The sequence below is a fragment of the Grus americana genome, chromosome 4 (genome assembly GCF_028858705.1).
Source record: "Grus americana isolate bGruAme1 chromosome 4, bGruAme1.mat, whole genome shotgun sequence".
Taxonomy (NCBI): Eukaryota; Metazoa; Chordata; class Aves; order Gruiformes; family Gruidae; genus Grus; species Grus americana.
In genome coordinates, this window is record NC_072855.1 from 47,064,946 (window position 1) to 47,085,505 (window position 20,560).

The 20,560-nt window shown below is 37.3% G+C and overlaps 1 protein-coding gene across 4 annotated transcripts in view; it reads right to left on the reverse strand.

Moving 5' to 3' along the window:
* Positions 1-20,560, reverse strand: part of GUCY1A1 (guanylate cyclase 1 soluble subunit alpha 1) — a 36,427-nt gene that overhangs the window by 14,037 nt on the left and 1,830 nt on the right. Inside the window, exons 2-3 of one of the 4 annotated variants that reach the window (XM_054824826.1) lie at positions 12,834-12,957; positions 630-1,041 (exon numbers count right to left, since the gene is read on the reverse strand). In XM_054824826.1, coding sequence (XP_054680801.1) covers positions 630-878 — 249 coding nt within the window. In that variant the 5' untranslated portion in view covers positions 879-1,041; positions 12,834-12,957. Of the gene's footprint in view, positions 1-629; positions 1,042-7,094; positions 7,112-9,992; positions 10,086-12,833; positions 12,958-20,560 lie in introns of those variants that run through there. The other 3 variants (XM_054824827.1, XM_054824828.1, XM_054824825.1) reach the window with 3 other exon arrangements.

Here is a 20,560-nt window from a genome sequence, read left to right on the forward strand (position 1 = left end):
AGAGTTACGAAAACAGATCTGCAAATAGATTTAACAAAACTCCAGCACTTTTAGTAAGGTACACTGAATATCCAGTTAATAGAATTGTAATTAATTGAGTATACAGAGTTGGCCATTTGCCATTTGTGGTCCCAATGTATACCAGTTCCTTCACACTTTCCACAGAATTTGAGGCAAGCCCAAGTGTTGAATGTTATGGAGCTGCATTTTTCATGTGAGGTGCCTACATAATTTACATAATTAGGTAACAAGGCAAAGTTTCTCTGATTTTATCTCTGTAAAAAAATTGCTACAGAAATACATGGATTTAAAAGGAACAATTAAAATGATCAGTGGAAGGTTGCAAATAAAAGGCAAAAATATAGGGAAATACAGTGGAAGGGATGTTGTGTACAAAACTGATTGTGGCAAAATTCTATCCAGAAGGAATGGAAGAGGATGAAATGAGGATTTAAACTATGCAGAACTACATAAGAACACAAACTTTGAAGTCAAAACAACTTTCTAAAGGCTTACATCTAAAGGCTGGCATAAAATGCTTTTTTAATGTTTATGTTTAAATGCTACTAAAGTATTATGGTGATGATGATGATGATGATGATGATGATGATGATGCAGTATCTATTTACCTCAGGAAAGATTAGTTTGCAGATGCTTTCAGTTAATGTGTGGAGGTACACTCTACTTCTGCTCGTTTTCCTTTGAGGAAGGTTTCCTTGAGCATCTTTTTCATGGACTTCTTTGCAGATGGGCACAGCTGCTCTAGAGCTGTTTTCTGTGCAGTCCTTGTCATGTTCCTCAGTAATGTGACTTTGAGTCAGTAAGGAGAAAGGACATTCCCCTGTGATCTTCAAGTCTTTCAGTTTTGTGCAGAACATACTGTACAAAGTCTGTCTCTCGAGATTAAGAGTACTTGGCTTTGTGTTTAATAATTCTCTTCTGTTTACTAACAAGAGCAGAAGATGCCAGAATAGTAGAGAAGGCAACCAGTCTGGAAGATTATTGGTAGCTATAAATCACCACAGGAACAAATGTGTGCCCCTACGAAACAAGAAGAAAGAAAAAAAAATTAAAAACATTTATTTTCTCTTTTAAAGTCCCATGACGTACCAGTTTTATCATATGTGCATTAAAATAATGGCTTTTCTATGACCTTGCTCAGGAAAGCACTTCAGCTCATGTGCCATTTTAAGCCTGTAATCCCTATTGACTTCACTGCTTCAGGTAAAGCTGTTTGCATGGTTAATTTCTTGGATGAATTTGGGCTCTAGAGATTAAGGTAGAGAAGTTGTTTTATTGGATATATCTTTGGTCACATTGATGGATGAGGTTTATGAAAGAGTAGAGAGCAGAATTCTAATGAGAAACCTTTTTAATTCTTCATAAGCAGCTATTAGAAACTACCTGATATGGCACAATGAAACCAATTTGTGTGGATACTTAAATCCCAATTTACTTGATGCCCAAGATTTTTTTTCTTTTTGTAATAGAGAAATGTATGATTAAAGTTAGTACTTGCACTTCTGGAACAGCAAACCATCCAAGACCAAAGCTTAGCAGCTCGTGTAAAAGCCACTGGCTGGTGACAACTAACATCATGGGAATTTGACCACATAACTGAAGTTGCTTGGAAACACCAAGGGACTTTCATGCTTTTGAAGGTCACATCTTTCAAACAATACATTAAAAAAAAAGGCTGAACTTTTAATTTTTTATGATTTGTTACATTTATTTTAGTTAGAATTAATCTGAAAAAGGAGCTTTCCTTAAGCCTTCATTTTCAGTTGACTATATCTCATTGAATAAGATCCTCTCATCCTCATATAATACTCTAGCAAGGTAATCCTTGAGATCTTTTGGCAACTCTGGAAGCAGCTGAAGTATTACATTTGTGTCTCTGGAGATAGAGGACAATAACTATTTCTTTAATAGGCACTTAGGGCTTTAATCAGCCTGTGCACCACACTGCTTATTTCTGCCCCTGAGACACCCAAAGGGCTTTTAGGGTTACACGGCAACTGTACCAGGGTTAAAAATAACTAGTTCCTTGAAACAAGTTATCAGCTGCTTCTTTTGAAACAGCTGGAACGAATGGCAGAGCAGCGGAGTGCTGCAGACCCAGCGCAAGTGGCACGGGGACGAGAAGAAACAAGCAGAAGCTACTTTGGCTGCCGCTGAAAAAAAAGTATTTGGCAAAAAAAGTCCTTTTAAAGTATGCTGTAATTCTGATGGTGTCAGGCCAGCGTCTAGGGGACATCTATCACAATTATGAAAGTATTATTTTAAGAATCAATAAACACAATGCTAAGAACCAGAAGCGGAAGAATGTTTACATAATGTTCTATATTTCTGATTTCTGTTTTTACGTAGAAACTCATTTGTTTCTACTGCATGGATATCAGTAATGCTTTATTTTTTATTGCTGAATACTGTTGTGTAGGAAATGAGGCAGTGAAAAATTTCAAGCAAGAACCACACTCTCAATACATAAATATATATAATACTTTTACATATAATGTAAGCATTGTTAAATATATGAAAAAGTATTTCTATTCAGGAGCCATTACATAACCTTGTATTACTCTACTGAAAGAGAAAAGCAGAAAACAACCACCTTTTCTGTAGTTAGACTGATCTGTGTGCTGAAATAAACTGTTAAGAAAAATAGTAACGTAAATATATACGTGCACCATTGTCAAAAGATAAAAAATTTATGGCTTTGATGAATCTTACATATATACTCACGTGTTTTGCTGAATTTGGGCCTTAAATTTAAAGATAAATCTTTAATTTAGAAACTAACACTACTAAAACCTTAAAAATCAAGTATACCAGCATTTTGGAAGAAAAGAATTCTGATATACTTTTGTGAAAAAAATTAACGGTTAAATTAGATACCAACAAATATTTACTTTTTATAATTACATTTTATATTTTATAATAATATTTTACATTTGCACTAAACTAAGAACAAAGGAAGTGAATGACCTTCAGCTATTACCAATAGTTTTGATGGTTTTTTTTTCTCCTGCTGTTAAAACTAATTCTTTCTAGAAGACAATAGTCTGAAATTATTTGGGGGTTCACTTCCATGCTAGCATATTGTATTTTAATTAAATTACACTTGACATGGTAGGAAAAATATCCAGGCAGGTAGAATCAGTTCTCTGAAGGAAGTGATGCTGTTATTTTACACCTGGAAAACCTGAAGTCTCCAGAAGCTGCCGAGTGGGAAGAAGAGGACCCAGAAGATGGTCACGGGCCAGAACTTATTCAGGGGCAAACCGCACCCTGATGTGAAGGTCCTGCCATCCTTCCTGCTGCAGGACACCCACATTCAACCTCCTCCTGCCCTGGTGGGGACTGGAATCTGTGCCCTTGCTCTGAATGTGACCTTGGGCTCCTGCCAATTGCTATTTATGACAAAATCATTATTGGTTTTCCAGAAAATGGAGATCCATGGTGTTTCTAGTAATAATACTGTTGTACAAAACCAGTATCATTAACATACAGATCTTTACATTCCAAATAATGATGACAGAGTTCCTAAAGAAAGCTTCCTGCAGAACTATTTTCAAAGCGTCCTGAAGTTCTTGTTTTCCCAGAAACAAATGGGATGGTCCTTTTATAATATATATCCCAGTTCAAAACCATTATCAACTTACTAGGCATAACAATTTTCAAGTTGTGACCAATTCAAGACTCTTCCTGACCTCTGCAATGACGAGATGCCCTAAATCACATCTTTAAAGAAACCTAGTGGAAAGCCTAATTCCATGACACTTCAAATACTGGGAAAAAAACATGCATACACTACATCTTCCTTTTTTAAAACATCAAGTTAGCATCTGGTATTCTACGTGCATCTTGCACTTAATATAACTAAAATTCAGAAAAAAAGTCTATTGTGTTAGAGGAAAACCTGCCTCGCTCAAACAGTAATTAAACAGTGGTTTTAAAGGTCTGACAGGAGAAACATAATGAATCACCAGTGTAGAATTTACAGAAGGAATTTCAGCAGTATAATGGTCTCTAAAAAGGTATGAGAAAGATGATGGCACACATCACAGGTTAAGTCAAAAATTTGCAGATGTGTTTCAAGAATGAAGAACACCAGCCCTCCCATTGTTCACAATGGTTAAAGACATTTTCTGACCATAACAAAAAAAATAAGAAACATGAGGAAACATGGGAAAAGTTTGTGGATTTAATTTCTCTCCAAACATGCTTTGAGAGAGCTCATCCCAGGGGAGCAGCAGTGTTTAATGTGAATTCTCCATCTCTGCCATATTAATTGCTGTCATATTTACCTTGGGAAGCAAATTGAAAATTAAAATTAAATAATCTGCTGTGAGATCAAACTACAAGCAACCAATTTATTCAGTGTCTGGCTGAATGCAACATGGCACTGTGCCACTCAGAAAAATGAAGATGACTTCACATAGCATAGTCATAGCAGCAGAATAACTTAACAGTGCTCAAAATGCTTTGTGCAAACATTTCATTGTATATTTACATCTATACTTGTCTTCCAGCCAAAATGCTTTCCTGTACGCTTATTTGTACTAGTTGCTTCTGAATATTTTCCTCTGCTAAAACATTTCCTTGACAGTGCCATGAAATGCAGTGCAATGAATCAATCATACAGTAAAATCCCCTAATATTAACACAGCCATTTATAAGAATTAAGCAATACCATTTGTTAACAGTAGCTAAAGTTGGTTTATAATCTTAGCTTATGGACACGACACAAAAATTAGAAGCAACATTAAATACTTTTTTCTTACTACAAGCAGTCCCTTGCTCAGAGTAGGACAGAATATGGTATTATGCAATAATGTTACTTTTTTGTATTTAATCATACATATCACTTTGTTAGGTGAACTGATGCAAGTTGAGCAAGAATTAAAAAAGTGATCAGTTTGTTTTGCAGCAGTCAGAAGATAGCACTGACTGGATCTAACTTTCTCCAGCACGAGAGTGATCGCACAGCACTTGCAGGAGCTCAGTGCAGTCTGGAAGCCATTGCCTCAAGAGAAGCAGCTGTGAACTTCTGTCTTGCCTTAATCTAAACCAGAAGCTTGTAATTCCCACTCAGCTCTAATCTCTGTGGGATTCAGAAATCACTGCCTTTTGCTCCTTGCCAGTCAGCAGGCCTCTGCACAGAGCTACTTTTACACACAGGCAAAACACAATCAGCTTCTAGCAAGACAGGTTAGTACCCATCACCCCATCAGTAGCAGCAGCTCCTTGTGGATTCAGCTGTTGTGCCTGTCAGCAGACAAACACAGGGAAACTAACTAAATCCTATCATTTTGTCTTATTAATCTGAAGGGCAATATCCACACTTTATTTTTTCTACTTCAAGTGCTGTGTGTAGCAACAGAATCAAAGCCCTGGTAATTTGTCTGTTTCCAAGGATTTTAAGGAGGCTTCTAAAATACTGAGAAAATGGCTCAAGTCTGCATCAATATACGTTAATATTTTCAGAAGTCAAAGTAAGTATTTATTAGTCTTATTAAATCATGTACAAATAAGTAAGTGTTCTTTGGCTGCTTCATTGTTAACCTAAACACGTTCAGAGTGAGCACACCTTCCAAGTATTAATTTGTTTGAGTATTGCTGCTTTGGAGAGAACAAGATGTAAGTAATCGGAGGAGATAGATAGGCAAATCTGTTTACAAATTTCTAGGTGGCAGAGAGTCGTACCTAATAGAATAACGGCCAATTGTTGACTTAGGTAGAGGACATCTTGGAAAAGATGCATCCTTGTGAAGAGGAGTGAGATGTTTTCCTGCATCTCCCCACTCAGAGACTAACCCATCATCTGAAATTTGAGGATGCCTCATTTACCTCTTTCCAGTAATTTGGTCCTGTCATTAAAAGAGTAAATACATTTGCTAACCTATCTGGGGATAACTGTGTCATTACACAAGAATAATTTTAAAAAGTATCAGCTGTAACTTGCATATCAGGTAAAGTGCACAGTAGTGATAGGATTTCTAAATCTGCAGCAGCAACACAAACTAAGTAAAATATTAATCAGACCAAGTTGCATAAATAATATAACTCTATAAAAAGAAAATTGCAAAGCCAAGGAGTTGAGGTCTAGGAAATCCCAAATATAGGTGACCGTTCAATCCTAAATCATTACCACTCTTGTGTAGATACAGGCATTACTCACACTACAAAGTAGTACCTTTTTTCTCAGCAAGATTCTAGGCTCTCACAGCACAGATTTTTGCTGCTTGAGCGCAGGCGATAACTGATGAAAAGGTTGTCATCCACTCTGTAGTTCAGGATGAGACATGATATTGGACAGTGGACTTCACAATAATTTACTGGTACACAAGAAATTACTAGATTCAGCAATCTCAAATTCCATTCTAGCTCTCAAAAAGAATATGCTTTATCAGGCATTAACTTTTCTGCTTGTTCCCCTAAACTTCCACCCTTCTGTCTGCCAAGTCATCCCTAGTTCTGATCTGTCTGTACCCCAGAGCCCTTTAAAGTAGTCTTACCATTTTTTCTCCAAAGCACTAATTGCCATCGTGCGCTGTGCAAGCCCAGGCGTAGCTCTGTTTGCAGCTATTTCTAAGAGAAGTATACTTGGAACTTTTCTGTAATGCGCAGCATACTTTTGATAGTAAGGAAATACCACAGCACACCACAGCACTTACTGAACCATCCAGTGGATTCGCCATGATTACCAAGCAAAGTACAAGGTAGTACAGTGGCTATGAAAAAATAATACAAGTCACAGCAATCAATTACTATTTTAACAGTGCAAACATTTTAGTAAATCCAAATTCAATGTTGTAACTCATCTCAGTGACTGTCCTATATGACAGCTTAGGGCAAGCTAAAAATCTAGACCTTGCTTACAAGAAAGAGTTTCTTCCCACATAATGTGGAATTTCCTCACTGTTCTACCTTTTTTTCTTTATGAAGTGTTTTAAGAAACAGAGAAACACTATAAAATGTTTGCTCTGTGCTCCATGTCAAATGGATTGTGATCTACAACATTAGACAGCTACTAAGCCAGGAGATGATGAAAATAATTACTTTTGTTTTCTCAGAAGAAAGTAAGTTACCTCCTTTTCCATCTTGTTCCTATTGGAATCAGCAGAAAATAGGTTTCACGGAATATATAAGTAAACTTCAAAACTGCTAATATGTCTCATGAGACAGACATTTCTGCTGCTTTAAAATATTAGCATTTGTGTAATAACACTAAGCTTTATATCTTGATATAGAAACCAGTGTTCTTGAAGACAGGAAAAACCCCTAGTTTTAAAGTATCACTGCATTTCTGATACTGATTTTGTGACTGACTCATTTCCCTCTAATGGTCTGGAGCAAATCCCTAGATCCAAATTTAGCCCTGGGAGAAGCCCAGACTCCAGATGTGAAAATTATGTGGCAGCCACATCTCTGGTTTCAATTAAAGGCACAGGGGGAACCCTAATTACTGTACCCATGTTTTGGCATGTAGCTAAAGGAAGGACTGATTCCCAAATGTTGCTTATAAAATATATAATTGTCATTTTAAGTATCACATGTACTTTCATAGGGTAAATATTTTTCCTATGCTAGGACCAAGTAACAGGGAGGCATGCTGAGAAGATAGCGTGGGAAAAATATTCTCTTCCTGTGAGTCAAAGCCTATCTGTGAAAACACTCCATAGCAAGCCCAGCAGGCAGCCTCGCAGCACCCCATTCTCTGCTTCCCCCCCCACATGCTCAGGCGGAAACGGCAGCCCTTGGTTGTGGCACACCCTCGCACCCTCACCCCGGGTCCAAAGCATGGCTTGTACCACCAGTAAGCAACTATGATGGAGATACTACCCCTGAGAACCCCAGCCTCCTTACACGCTGGGAGCTCTTGAGGCTGACTGCTCATGGGTGTTTTTCCTGCTGTATGGAACCACAACACATTATTTAAGTTGATGATTTTTTTTTTTTTTTTAAAATCCTGATATGGAACTGACAGAACTGATGATACCTCAAGCGATACGGGTACCCCGATGAGGAAGCAATTGAAAAAGAGGAGGTGCTGCAGTGAGGACAAGCAAAACCAAAACCAATCCAAAGTATCTGGAAACTATTCTTACACTTTAAAGGAATATATTTTAAATATAGCATTTAATCTCCATTTGCAGCCTGTGAAAGGACAATACTTTCATGACAATCATAAGAGGAAAAGGAAGAAATAAATTTATGTCTTCAAAACTCCTTCTTTTCAAGAATTAAAACCTGTCCTGAGGACATGCGGTGTTCATGACAGTTAGCAGGAGTTAAATGTAAAGACTGAAGTCTTGCTAGAAGCCAATGAACTGTAAATTGGATTCCACAATAGGAGAAGGGCTGTGGTTCTAGAAAATGAAGTAATTGTCAATGGTTGTGCTTAATGATTCTTTCCAAATACCTACTTACAGTTGAATCTCTCAAACTTACCAGTGCATATAACTGTACCCATTTAAGTAGACCTCTAACTTTGAATGTCTGCAAAATCTGATTTTTATGTAGTTCATAGGTCGAAAACATTTTTAGGAGCAAAGAAAGTAAAAAATAATTGTAGCTATTGTGTAATAAGAGTGAAATCTAGTAACTTTTTTAATCTCATAGTATTTTTCACTGAAATCTTTAGCTAGTATTCATGACTTAGCCAGGATTGCTGCATCTTCTATAATAAAAGAAGCAATAAACTATTTAAAAATTCCAAATTTCTAACACAAGAAATAATTCCTCATTTGAGAACCATGGCCTGGATTAACTGCAAAGCATCTTCAGACATGATAAAAGAATTCTTCACAGACGCTTACCTTGCTGAGACTTGTACATGCACGTATTCATCTAACTGAAGTTGAATGTGGGTAACTGTTTATGCAACAGGTTTGCATAAATACCATTATTGTTATTGTTTTCCCAAAGATCCTGGAGCATTGTAGAGCAATATAAAACATTGATTGTAGTGTCTTATGACAGTGCATATGGTTAAATATTCCCTTTGTGTTCACAGCTTTAAATTATAATGAACAGCAAGTTTTATAAATAATGGAGTACTAAAAGTTTCTCTGAACTCTATAGGTCTCAGAGAACAGTTTGAAAACTAGGTCTGTAGAAAGCAAAGTGTTTCATCAGTAGATTTCAAGTGCAGAGTTTTCTGACTATTTGCCAGCTGCCACTTCTGTTTCCAATGTCTACAAAATCATTTTCACACTGAAAATCACTGACAACTACCTTTCATATTTATTCATAGTTAAGCACTCATGCCAGCTCCCATTGAAGTCAATAACAGGTTTCTGGATAAGGCAGGAATAGGATTAAACCTAACAGTTCTGTGACTGTTGTCACAGAAATACTGATTTGCATGTTTCCTTATTTTTGAAGCAAAATACGGCCTTGGCTTTTTTCATTTTGGGTTTTTGCCGGTAGGTGTGCAGATGTGATGGTAAACACAGAACTGAGGTCATTTGAGATTCTGGAAAAGTTAAATACTATGCATGGGAAGCTAATAACAGGAACTTCTAATTAGTGAAAATGGTTTATCCTGCAGCAGCAAGGTCATGTCCTTGTAATTTTTCTGATAGGGAAAAAAATATATTGATTGAAGAGGTGTATTCAACCAGAATATATGGTTTAAGAGGTGTTTTCACAGCCATCATGCAGCTACTGATTCTGCTTTATGTAGAGCCCATGGCAAAGAAAGCAGCTCTGAAGAACAGGAAAAATCAGCTACTTTTTCAATTGTTCTCTTCCATGGTATCTGCGGGGCAGGACCAGCAGGCACCTTCCTTTTTGATTAAATGCTTACAGATGGTTTCTGCTACAAAACATGTTTAAAATAAATGAAAATGCTGATTTGGCCATGTGCACTGTAAATTAGTACCTTCATTTTTTATTTCGCTGATTGGCCTATTCACAGCCCATCCCTTTCAAAATCTGCTATTTTAAAAAAGATCTGAGTACACAAAAGCACTGGATCTTACCACTGCGCAGCACAGTTCCAAAGGCTATCAGCACATCTTGTGAGACTGAATGCTCTAGGAATACATTACAATACCAATTTCCCCGTTGAGTATATCACTTACTTGCTTTCTCATACTCTTCTGCAAAATACAGTAGATAGGCGTTTAAAGTAGAGAAAGTTAGGTAAATATGGTAAATAAGTGAATTTATATTGTCTTTAAAAACACAGGCTTTTTTTTTGTTTCACTAAAATGATGAAGCAAAGTAAAGGTGAGATGTTTTGTGAAATACGGAGCTTGCACATGTGGTATTAAGAGAAATTAATGTTGTTAATTAATCACAGTAAATATGCACTTAATGACTAACACTAGCCTGCTGTTAGGGTATACCACCTCTGTAACAAAACTAAAAATTAAATAAATCAAGAGGCAGATTTTGGCTTCCTGTAGAATGTTCAATCTGCGATGCTTGTAATTGTCTCCAGTGCAATTGCTGGAGTTATCACAGCTACTTATCTTTCAAATCCTTCCGTTCCATTTATTCTACTTTTCTTTTGAGCATGTGAAAAAAATGAAATTGCACAGAGTGTTTCTCAGATGACTTTTGCAGAGGAAAAGTCAGCACATGCAAATGACAGCAGCAGGAAAAAGGTGGCATGCAAAACTAACTCGGGGATAACTGCCGTATTCACCACTTATTCTGTATACGGAACTTCCCCTTGGCCTTGGTGGCAGTTTGATGTAAAGACTGAGGTGAAAATGTGGCCCTGCAGAAAAATAAACTGAAAATATTTATGGGCGGTTATTCAGCTTTGACACTTCTGTTTAAAAACAAAAGGAATGTGTGGGACAGACTATAACAGAAATCTAGGTTGTTCAGATCTAGAAATGTGAGATCCTTTACAAAGAAATTTCTCAAGTTATTATTAAAATGTAGCTTCTTGTTTTAATAATATTTTCAGTGAAAATCAGAGGATCATTTAGGCATTGATCATCAGGCAAAGGAAATTACATGACATATATGCTACTTTTCCAAATCTTCAGCAGTGCTAAACGACAGAGAAAAGATCCACCGTTATAGCTAAAAAATATTATCAAATAGTAGAAGCCTCGGTCGGTGCTGCTCGCCTGGTTATAACAGATGCATGTAGAAAAATTTAGCGTGTTCCAAACCATGCATTGCACCGATTCAAGTGCATTAGCTGTTGAATTGCAGCTTCTTGGAGCAACATCAAACTTGAATATTAAATCCCACAGATGTAAAAATAACATCATCCAGCATTTTTGAAACTCTAGTGTCTGCTTCAGTTCTGGGTATTTTAGCGCCAGAGTGCCAGGCGCAGACTGGCACGGAAACACATGTTTGGCTCAAAATGCTTGTAAATTCCATTCCATTGACATTCACTGATTTCTGTGGCAGGAATTTCAAGTTAACAGAAATTAAACAGATTAAGAGATTTGGAGGAATGGAAATCCAATAAAGGGTTAACAAAGAACACAGTGCAGAATCTCTGGTCGGACGTACCAATCACCGGCCTCTAAATGGAGGCTTAAATATGAAGGTAAATTAAATGCTTTTTAACCATAAGGATTCTCCTGCTACTTTTCCCACAAACTTTTTTGACTTTCTGGGCAAGGCCCTCAGGCCCTTCTCTCATTGGGAAAATGCAGGTCATTTTTCCATAAAACAAGGGAGATGATTTCACTAGAGGACTTGGATTTTCCAAAAGACTAAAATCATATGAAAAACTTTTACCAAAAAAATGTTTGTCATCCAAACTAATATGCTTCCATGATACAGAACCTGAATTTTCTGCACTGTATGAACCAATGGGTAATCCTCCTGGAGCTATTCTAGGCAGAGAACCTAGAACTGTCCACAGTGCTTCATCTCACAACCTGTATAACTGCATTGACTGCGATGATGTTAACATCACAGTATTCTTACCAAAGCCTGAAAGATCAAAGCTTTGCTCCATTTCTCAGACAGCATAGTTTTTCTCATTTTTTTCTCATTTATCGTAGCATTATTTTGGAATATCTGTTGGTTTTTATTATGTGAAATAGAAAAAGGAGAAAAGGGAGCTACAGACAGAATAAAGGAGCAAGGAGGAAAAAACAGAAGAAAGTAGAGAAGGAAGCCTACAGAAGGATAAGAGGATTAAAAAATCTGTAAGAAAGAATGAAAACGTGGGCAATAGAACAAAACAATTTGCAACGACACAGAAAGTTCTCTTACTGATATATTGCTTTTTCTCTGCTGAAGTACAGTGGGTACTTAGGCAAATAACTTCTCTGTAATCTGTCAGTATAGCCTATGGAAAATGTTGAAATGATAATTTCAAGAAGTTTTTCGGCCATATTTTAGAATTAAGGGGAAAAATTTTTGTGGTAATTACAGCTTGTGTTTCAACCAACTCTGCTGGTTCTATATTACTCTCTGTTGCTCAATTAAGGAAGGATATGTGTTTATCACCCTGATTTGGCTGCCAAGATCCAATTTCTAGTTTCAGTGTTTTGCCTCACTAGCATCTAATGGGCGGCAGGGAGTGACACACCTTGTTTTGCTGCACTGTCTAATGAGGTTACCCTATGTTAATAATGAAATAAACACTTTATAGACTTGGACATTTCATATGTTATTTTCTAGTATTTTGTTTTAAATGGCACCGATTTCTAAGTTAAAGGCCAGATACACATTGTTACTGATTTAAGAGTTCACAGTTTTACATTTTATTTTTTACAGATATTTCACTTTTTTATAATACGTCTATACAGAACCTCTTTTCTCTCTCCATCAGGCCTCCTGAAATACCAGTGCATGCTGCACATGCATCTGAGGTCCCAGGATGGACGAAGTACCTGGCTTCCTTGAAGACCCTGACCTGCATTCCAATGAGGTAACATCAAAGTGCAGTAGCGTCATCAATGAAGGCTGAATCCTGAAGCGGCAGGCAATGGCTGTAGAGGATCTTGGCCGCATTGCCTTCATTGAGGTAATGGGGTCATCTCAGATTTACTTCACTGAGAACCAAAACTAATATCAAATTTAATTGACAAACCTCTCTGTCCCGACACTTCAGCTTGTGCAATGATAGATAAACTACTCAGCGATCGTAAGGGTCAGTTTTAGTGTAGGAGCTGTCCCACACCAAAGGCTCTTCAAGTACTATTTCCCACCGAAACATTAAAGAACAACTACTCTGTATGTGCTGTTTCCTAAATCTGTAAAATGGGCATCCACCACCAAGCACCTGTTTTTTCATTATATTAAGAAACCACGTTCATTTCAAAAATGGAGCCAAATAATAGGATGTCTCCAACTTGCTATGTTGCATACTGGTGCTGTGAATAGTAGCTCCAAGCCAGCACAGAAAACAGTTCAGCTGTTTCAGAGGTGTAAGGGCAGAGAGACTGGACAGTGAACTGTGGGAGAAAACCTAAAAATGAACTGAAATTAAATTCTGGCCCTAGCAAGTCCATATGTACTCAGAGGAGTACTTCAAATAGGTTTTGAATGTCATTTGAATATTATCCTGAAAAGAAATGCTCCTTTGACTGGAAAGGTAAATTAACTGGGTTAACTGGGTTCTTGATAAAATAAATCCCATAACAAATAATAGGTTCCACCTCTGTGTTTGTGTATGTGCACAGAAAGAGGATGCTGCATAGCAAGTTCCCCCTTTTTCTAGAAATGTATGAATTTCCACGATGAAAAGGCTGAGAGCCCATGTGTACAGTGGGGTCAGAGGGAGGGAATGAGAGGCATGAGTTCCTAGAGGATATAACCAGAGACCTAAGTTTAAGGATAAAGAAAGATAGTGTGTCCTTCATGAAGAATTTCCTGCCAAGATGGAGACAATATTTTTTTAAACCTTCTGGTATTCTGGAGCATCCAGAAGCATCATGAATCTTGTGGAGATAAAAAAAAAAAAACCAACAAAAAACTACAGGGAGGAAAGAAAGTTTGCTGCACTGTGTATAGTTTTCCTTTACACGGGGTCAGAAACCTTTGACATTTCTGCTTACAGTTTAGGTGATGCTGAAAATTCAAAACATTTGTTTTAAGTATTTGTACCTGGCAAATTCCAACGAGACAAAAGCACTAACTTTACAAGTATCCTGTGACAACAGAGAATTCTCACAGCATCACAAATATCTTTGCAGCATATTCATGTTGTAAACCTTTGCTCTAGGTTTTCAACTCTGTTTATAACAGGCATCTAAATCCCACGCTGCCCATAACATATTAAACTGACAACAGGATTGCATTTCTAAGTAATGCAGCTTCCTTGCTGAAAGACAGAGTATCAAACCTAAGTTTTGCATTAAAGATCTGAATGCATTTATTAATATTCTACTGAAGATTATGAGTGTTTTCCATGGTTGTGGAGTAACAGTTGGGAAAGAAAACAGTGAGGATATGTTGTATAAATACTTGCAGAAACTGCCTTTTTCGGCATATTTATTCCAGCATTAGATGGATCAGCCATTTACAATACAGTACATTACAGCAACTGCAATAAAAACTAACTGTATTTTTTAAATACATGAACCCCATTAGATGCTTTTCTGCCACCACTACTCTCATTTCAGTTTCTTATTTTTTCCCTATTGCAATTTGTTGTTGACAAAAATCTGCCCACAACATGGGCAGGGACGGATGTTCTTTTTTAGTTTTTGCTACATGTAAATCATAATCCTATATTCCATTAGTACTCCTTGCTCTTCACCACTTCAAAGCCTATTTGAAAAGATACCTTTACCTTTTAATCTATCGTTTAAACCTATTTTTGCTTAGAACTTAGTATTGCTTAGAACTGCAAATTACTTTCAAAGAGAAACTGGAAGGAAGATATCAGGAAACCACATTTCATATTTTATATTAATCAACAGTCAAAAACATTTTAACTGGTATTTGCTAGTGCCAGTCTCTAATCTTCTAAGAGAATAATTATTCTGTCATGATGCCCACCACAACCTCGTGCATGGTATAGTTGCACACTTCAAACTTTGACGAATCCATGACTCTATTGGTTCTAAACTTTACTGTTGTTACGGTCAATGACTTTTGCCACATATTTTTGACCATCATGCATCTCCGACAGATCCGGAGCATGTGGCATGCAAAATGCAGAGCCGATCTAAGTTGATACTAATTTTCAGATCAGCTACGGATTTTCAGTATCATATTACAAATGGAGTCTGCCTCATGAGCCTTTCAAAATGTTTTGCAAGCCATGCCTAACTCGTGACTGAAAGACTCGTCTTCTCTATGCTATTTTATTGCCACCACACCACCAAATGTTTTTGCCTGGGAAGGGAACTATTTCATTACCTTTGAGCATTCATGTAGGCCACCATTCAGTCAGTGAGATTGATACTTGGTCAACATGTGAAAATTGTTATGGAGCCTTTGCTTAACCTGAAATACTGGTATTTAACCTTCTGTCTGGTGAGTTCATCTTTGGGGAGGTTGCTCAGCAGAGAAATTGTGCCACTGTTGTCTTGCATGCTGCTTTTTCTCTATCACTATTGCTAGGTGTATTATTTGTTTATTTTAACCCCCCAAAAGGCCCAAATTAAGATCAGGGTCATACACAAATAAATATACAGTAAAAGATGCTGTTTGACCTGAAGGGTCTGAATAGCTAAGACAGAAAAATGGGATATGAAAGGAAGCATTAGGATGCCTCTTTTATAAGTGGGGAAATAAGGCATGCCGGAGATCACAAAAGAAAGACTGCAGCTGAGATAAGAAATTAATCCAGATCTCTTGAACAGAGTTGCACAAGGTTTTTTGGCGAGGAGTTTAGTAGATCTGAGTGATTTACAAAAAGCGGGTCAAACCTTACAAAAATTTGCAGCCAGATTTAAAAAATAAATACGGGATCAAAACAGTTGCACATTTCTACAGATGAAATTCAAATAAATTTAGCAGGTACGATTCATAAAAGGGTATAGGTGCTATATATAAAAGCAGAACAAGGAAGGTGTCCTCACCCTGTAGCTTCATGCCTAACACACACCAGGTTTTACTTTGTTCTCGCATTTCTGAAGGCTCTGTAATTGCTTATAGGAAGGCATTTCCACCTGGATGTTTTTATTAATATCATGCAACCTGTTTGGGAACCTTTAACTGCATTAAAATAACCATTTAATTACATCTAAAATGAATTGTAATTATTCCTGCAATGATTTCCTGAAGTTTTCGAGAAAAAAAAATCGGTTCCACATTGACCAAAAGCCTTGCTAAGCTTCTGAAGTCACAAGACTATCCTTCCCTTCATACTATTCTTCCCATGAGGAAATTCTAAAATCCTATCTCTAAATATGCTTTGTGAGTTCTGTGGACTAATGGCTGTATTTTCACCAAAATTTAAACAGTTTATCAATCCACCAAATATTTTTGTCAACATGAGGAAAGTAGTTTTGCACTCTCAGCTTGCCAGTTGCAGAGACAACTATGAAGACAATTTCAGCAAAAAGAAAAAAAAAAAGGAAATTTAAAGTTAGATTGATGCATGCTTTCTCCAAAGACATGGAAATTTTGCCATTTTTAGCAGTGCTATTTAAAACAGGAACTGCAATGAGTATTTTAGGCTCCAGGGTGCTTGCAGTCAGGACTAGGGAGCCACACAGCTATTAACATAAGCAGACATCCCTCCCTATTAACCAGACGACAGCAACTGGGTATATTGTCTTGTGTTTTCAAATCAGAGAAATAATTATGAGCAAATGCAAAATCCCCATTTTTCCAAGCAACAAACTGGAAATCTTGCTGAGGTGTCCTCCATTGTAGTCAGCCTTTTACGAATGCTCTTTCGTGTGTGAAGAGTTTCTATATTTGCCGAGGAGGGAAATCAGCTTTCCCTGAACAACTTTTGTCAGTCTCCATCTGTATCAAGTGCCAAGTGAAATGCAAGGTTTAAATGAAATTAAACACACGTTTGCCTTGGTCAGCATTAGAAAGGCAGTCATCACACTCCTGTCTAATATACGACAGAGAAGCCTGTTTCTGGAATCTCAAATATAACTGTGCTATTAAAAGAGGAGAGTTTAGCAGCAACTACTGTATGTGGCGTCACAGAAACCATAAGTTTTACCGCACCCTCTGGAATCAATGACATTCTAGAGTTACACGAGGGAGATTCCCACAAAATATATTTCCCTCAAAAGAGTGATATATTTATGTTCTGAATACCTTAGAATGGGGCTGAGGAAGAGAGTTTCCTTCAATATGTTTCCTTCAATTTCCATTTGTGGAGGAGAAAATAATCAAAGGATTTTAGCACATTGCCTTATAGTAAGAAATTTTTACTCACACTGAAACAATTGGATGACTTGCATGGGATATTCCCTGCAACTCTCTAACACAAATAGCTGTCTAAGGGCTGGATTCCACAACGCTTGATAAAATCTTTGGAACTGGTTCCAGCCTCCTCCATGATGATGCACACACCCTGCTTTCTAGATTGCAACCTACACAATTAAAGCTCTCTTCCTGAGCCACTGCATGGCTGACCTATTTTCTATATGGGCTTAGCTGAGACAATCAATGGGCATAGCCATGCGTAAAGTGCAAGGCATAGCCGAACGGTCCCAAGAGAGGTTTCAGACAGCTCTGTGCCCCGTAGCCCCATGCTGGGAAGTAAATCTTCAGGCGTTTGTCCCCTTGCCCTAGGGTAAGGCAGAGAAAACGCGGCACTGGCACTCGAGCAGGGCCAGCACGGCGTTCCATTCACATTCGGGCTGATACATGTGCGTAGGAGGTACAGACAGGGGGTCCCGTGAAAGCAGTACCCTCTCAGAAATAATAGATAAAGTCACGGCTTGGTTATCATCTAGGCTTAGCGTGCTGCCTGTAAGAAATTAGCCTACTGGTGCTGGCTTGCATGAGGAGGTGGCTTGTTTGAATACTTCGACTAGCAGGGCACCATTCTCTTGGAACAGCTACATCTAGTATGAATACGCAAGAAGAAAATCAATTCAAAAGTTGGCTTTAAGTGACACAGAGGAACTGATTTAAGGAGTCAGAGCAGTAAAATCAAGAGTAATGGCTACCACAATACTGCCGAGTATTGTGGAGCAGGGAGAGCGCCTAAAAGTAGCAGTGAGGGTCTGAACTATGGAAGGAGGCATTTCGATCAAATGAGAATGTTAGTTAAAATACCCCGCAGCTAAACACACAAGCTAATATTCTTAGCAAGGGCATTGATTCCGCTTAACAAAACTATCATATAATAGGAAATATGAATGAAAAATAAGTGGAAGCAAGTATCACAAAAGACTACACTCTGGTAGGGTGAGATTCTCCCAAAGGTTGAAGGCCTATGGAAGCTCTAAAGCTCAAATTGGGGTCTGAAGCAATGGACAGGACTTGGTGAGGTCTCTCTGTGGTGAAGTAAAATTAGTCCCTAGAGAACGTATTTGCTCTGACTGAGGTCATGAAGCAGCAGAACAACTGACAGCAGTGAAACCTGCACTCCTACGAAAAGGGAGTAGATGTCAGCTTGCTCCAGACTCCACGTCTACAAAAATAAATAAGCATCCTGTATGAGCTACAGGCCATAAATGAGGAGCCAAAACGACAAGGAAAGACTAGCACTGACCTAAGAGTGGCATCACCTGAGTAGGACAACCAAAAAACTGGAAGAACAGCATGTTACCAAATGAGTAGGAATCAATACCTGTGTTACAAGTAAAAGGCTTCATTATAGATATTAGTACAGTCTTTTCAATTGTTTCATAGCAGGTGGATCTGTAAACAAAAACTTTATAAAAAACCTGCTGTCTCTAGCAAATTTTACTGCCTTTATTACAAAAAATAATTAATTGTTTACACCCTAGCTGGAAGCCCTAGCCAGAAGTCCTAGCCCATTTATGCACATGCTTAAATCCTATTGGAATTTTACAATTAAATAGATATTAATATCCTGTCCTGAACAGTGTTGCTTTCTCGAACAAAGACTTATGCTGTGAACACTGACTTAAAAATATAATATCTGTTCAATGATGAACTTGAATCTCTACTCCTGGTACAACTAGTCATGCAAGACGTGATGAATATATATCCTATATATTAGAGCCATATCTCAGATGCTCAAAACATGCTGAAAAGAATATTCAAAGCAATTTCAAATCTGAGATTTGGCTTAATTTAAATTTCAAGTGCTAAAAATCTTAATTGCAATGCTAAGCATGTAAATAAATGCAGTAAATTTTAATAAACACATGGACAATAAAGATCTTTAAAAAGGAAATAGTACAAAATGTGCAAGGAATTCCAGCAAAGACACTCTAATGGCAGCTCTTCACGGCTCAATTTTCATTTGCTAATAAAATGTGCAAGCTGAAATGGAATGATTTCTAAATATCATCACAACAAAATTCCTTAAAACATTTCCTGCAGTTTCCACTAACTATTTTAAAACACTTCTTTTTACCTATACTGAACTTTTCTTAAATTTGTTTGTATAAAAGAAAGGAAACTTGCTGCTTGTCTACAGAGTAGATACAAAATACAGCCAGTACCTTCTAATACATACTTCCTTGTTGATAGTTTAGAATGTTGTGTCTGCTTCCTTAGATTACTGAAGTGCTTGATCTTTATTTTTTTTAAGTAAGATATAATTTTGGTTTAACAACTCATTTCAGTTAAAAGGAAAATAGTTGTATTTGCTACAAACTCTACCTTGACTTCTTGGATTGCTTATTTTGAGTCTCAGTATTTTTTTAGAATTTTAAATAGATGGCATCTATCTTCATAATGGCTGCGATATTTTACCTTTTATTACGTGACATAACCAGGTTTTGACTGCTACTGATGTTCTGAGTATTATATTTTATTATAAACTCTTACTTATGTTTTGATTTCACTGTGGGATCTGTTTTGAACAGACTGTCATAGAATGGTTAAAAGACAATTTTTTAAAAGAAAGCATTAATCAGAGTAAAAGAAATATACAAGACTTTAGTACTTACTTTTATGGGTACAACATTAAAGACTAACCTCGACTTCTCATTTTTAACGATTCATCAAAAACTTAATTGAATAATTTAAGTGAATACTCAGCAAGTCAACCAGTGCAAGAGGGGATGGTGAGCCATCTGATTGATGTCAAAAAAGGGTAAAAAACCCACTGTAGAACTAAATTCCTTACTTTCTCCTCCAATGTTTGCCTCATGATCTTGCACTGTCATGACTCATAATAGCTGCAAGCTACATAATTCCATGGAAAAAAATGCAGCCAAGAGATCTCGAGATGTGATTTCCTTCTTTCTCCTTCCTTACCTTTCCTGCCTGCTTTAGATCAGCATGATTTCAGCAATTGCTTTTCTCTTCTGAGAATGGAGCATGAAGTCTTTTATATCAGCATTACAGTATTCCTCATGCTTCCTTACAATCATCTAGTTCATTTAAGGTTCTTGCTATTGGCAAAGCAAAGAGAATAGTCATCAGAGCTGCAGAATGTATGGCCATATGTAGCGCCCCAGAGCAACACAACCCAAGCAAGAAACTTCTCTACAATAAAGAGAACTTTGCATGCTTGCATTTGTAACACATTTGCATGCATTCTCTGGTTGCT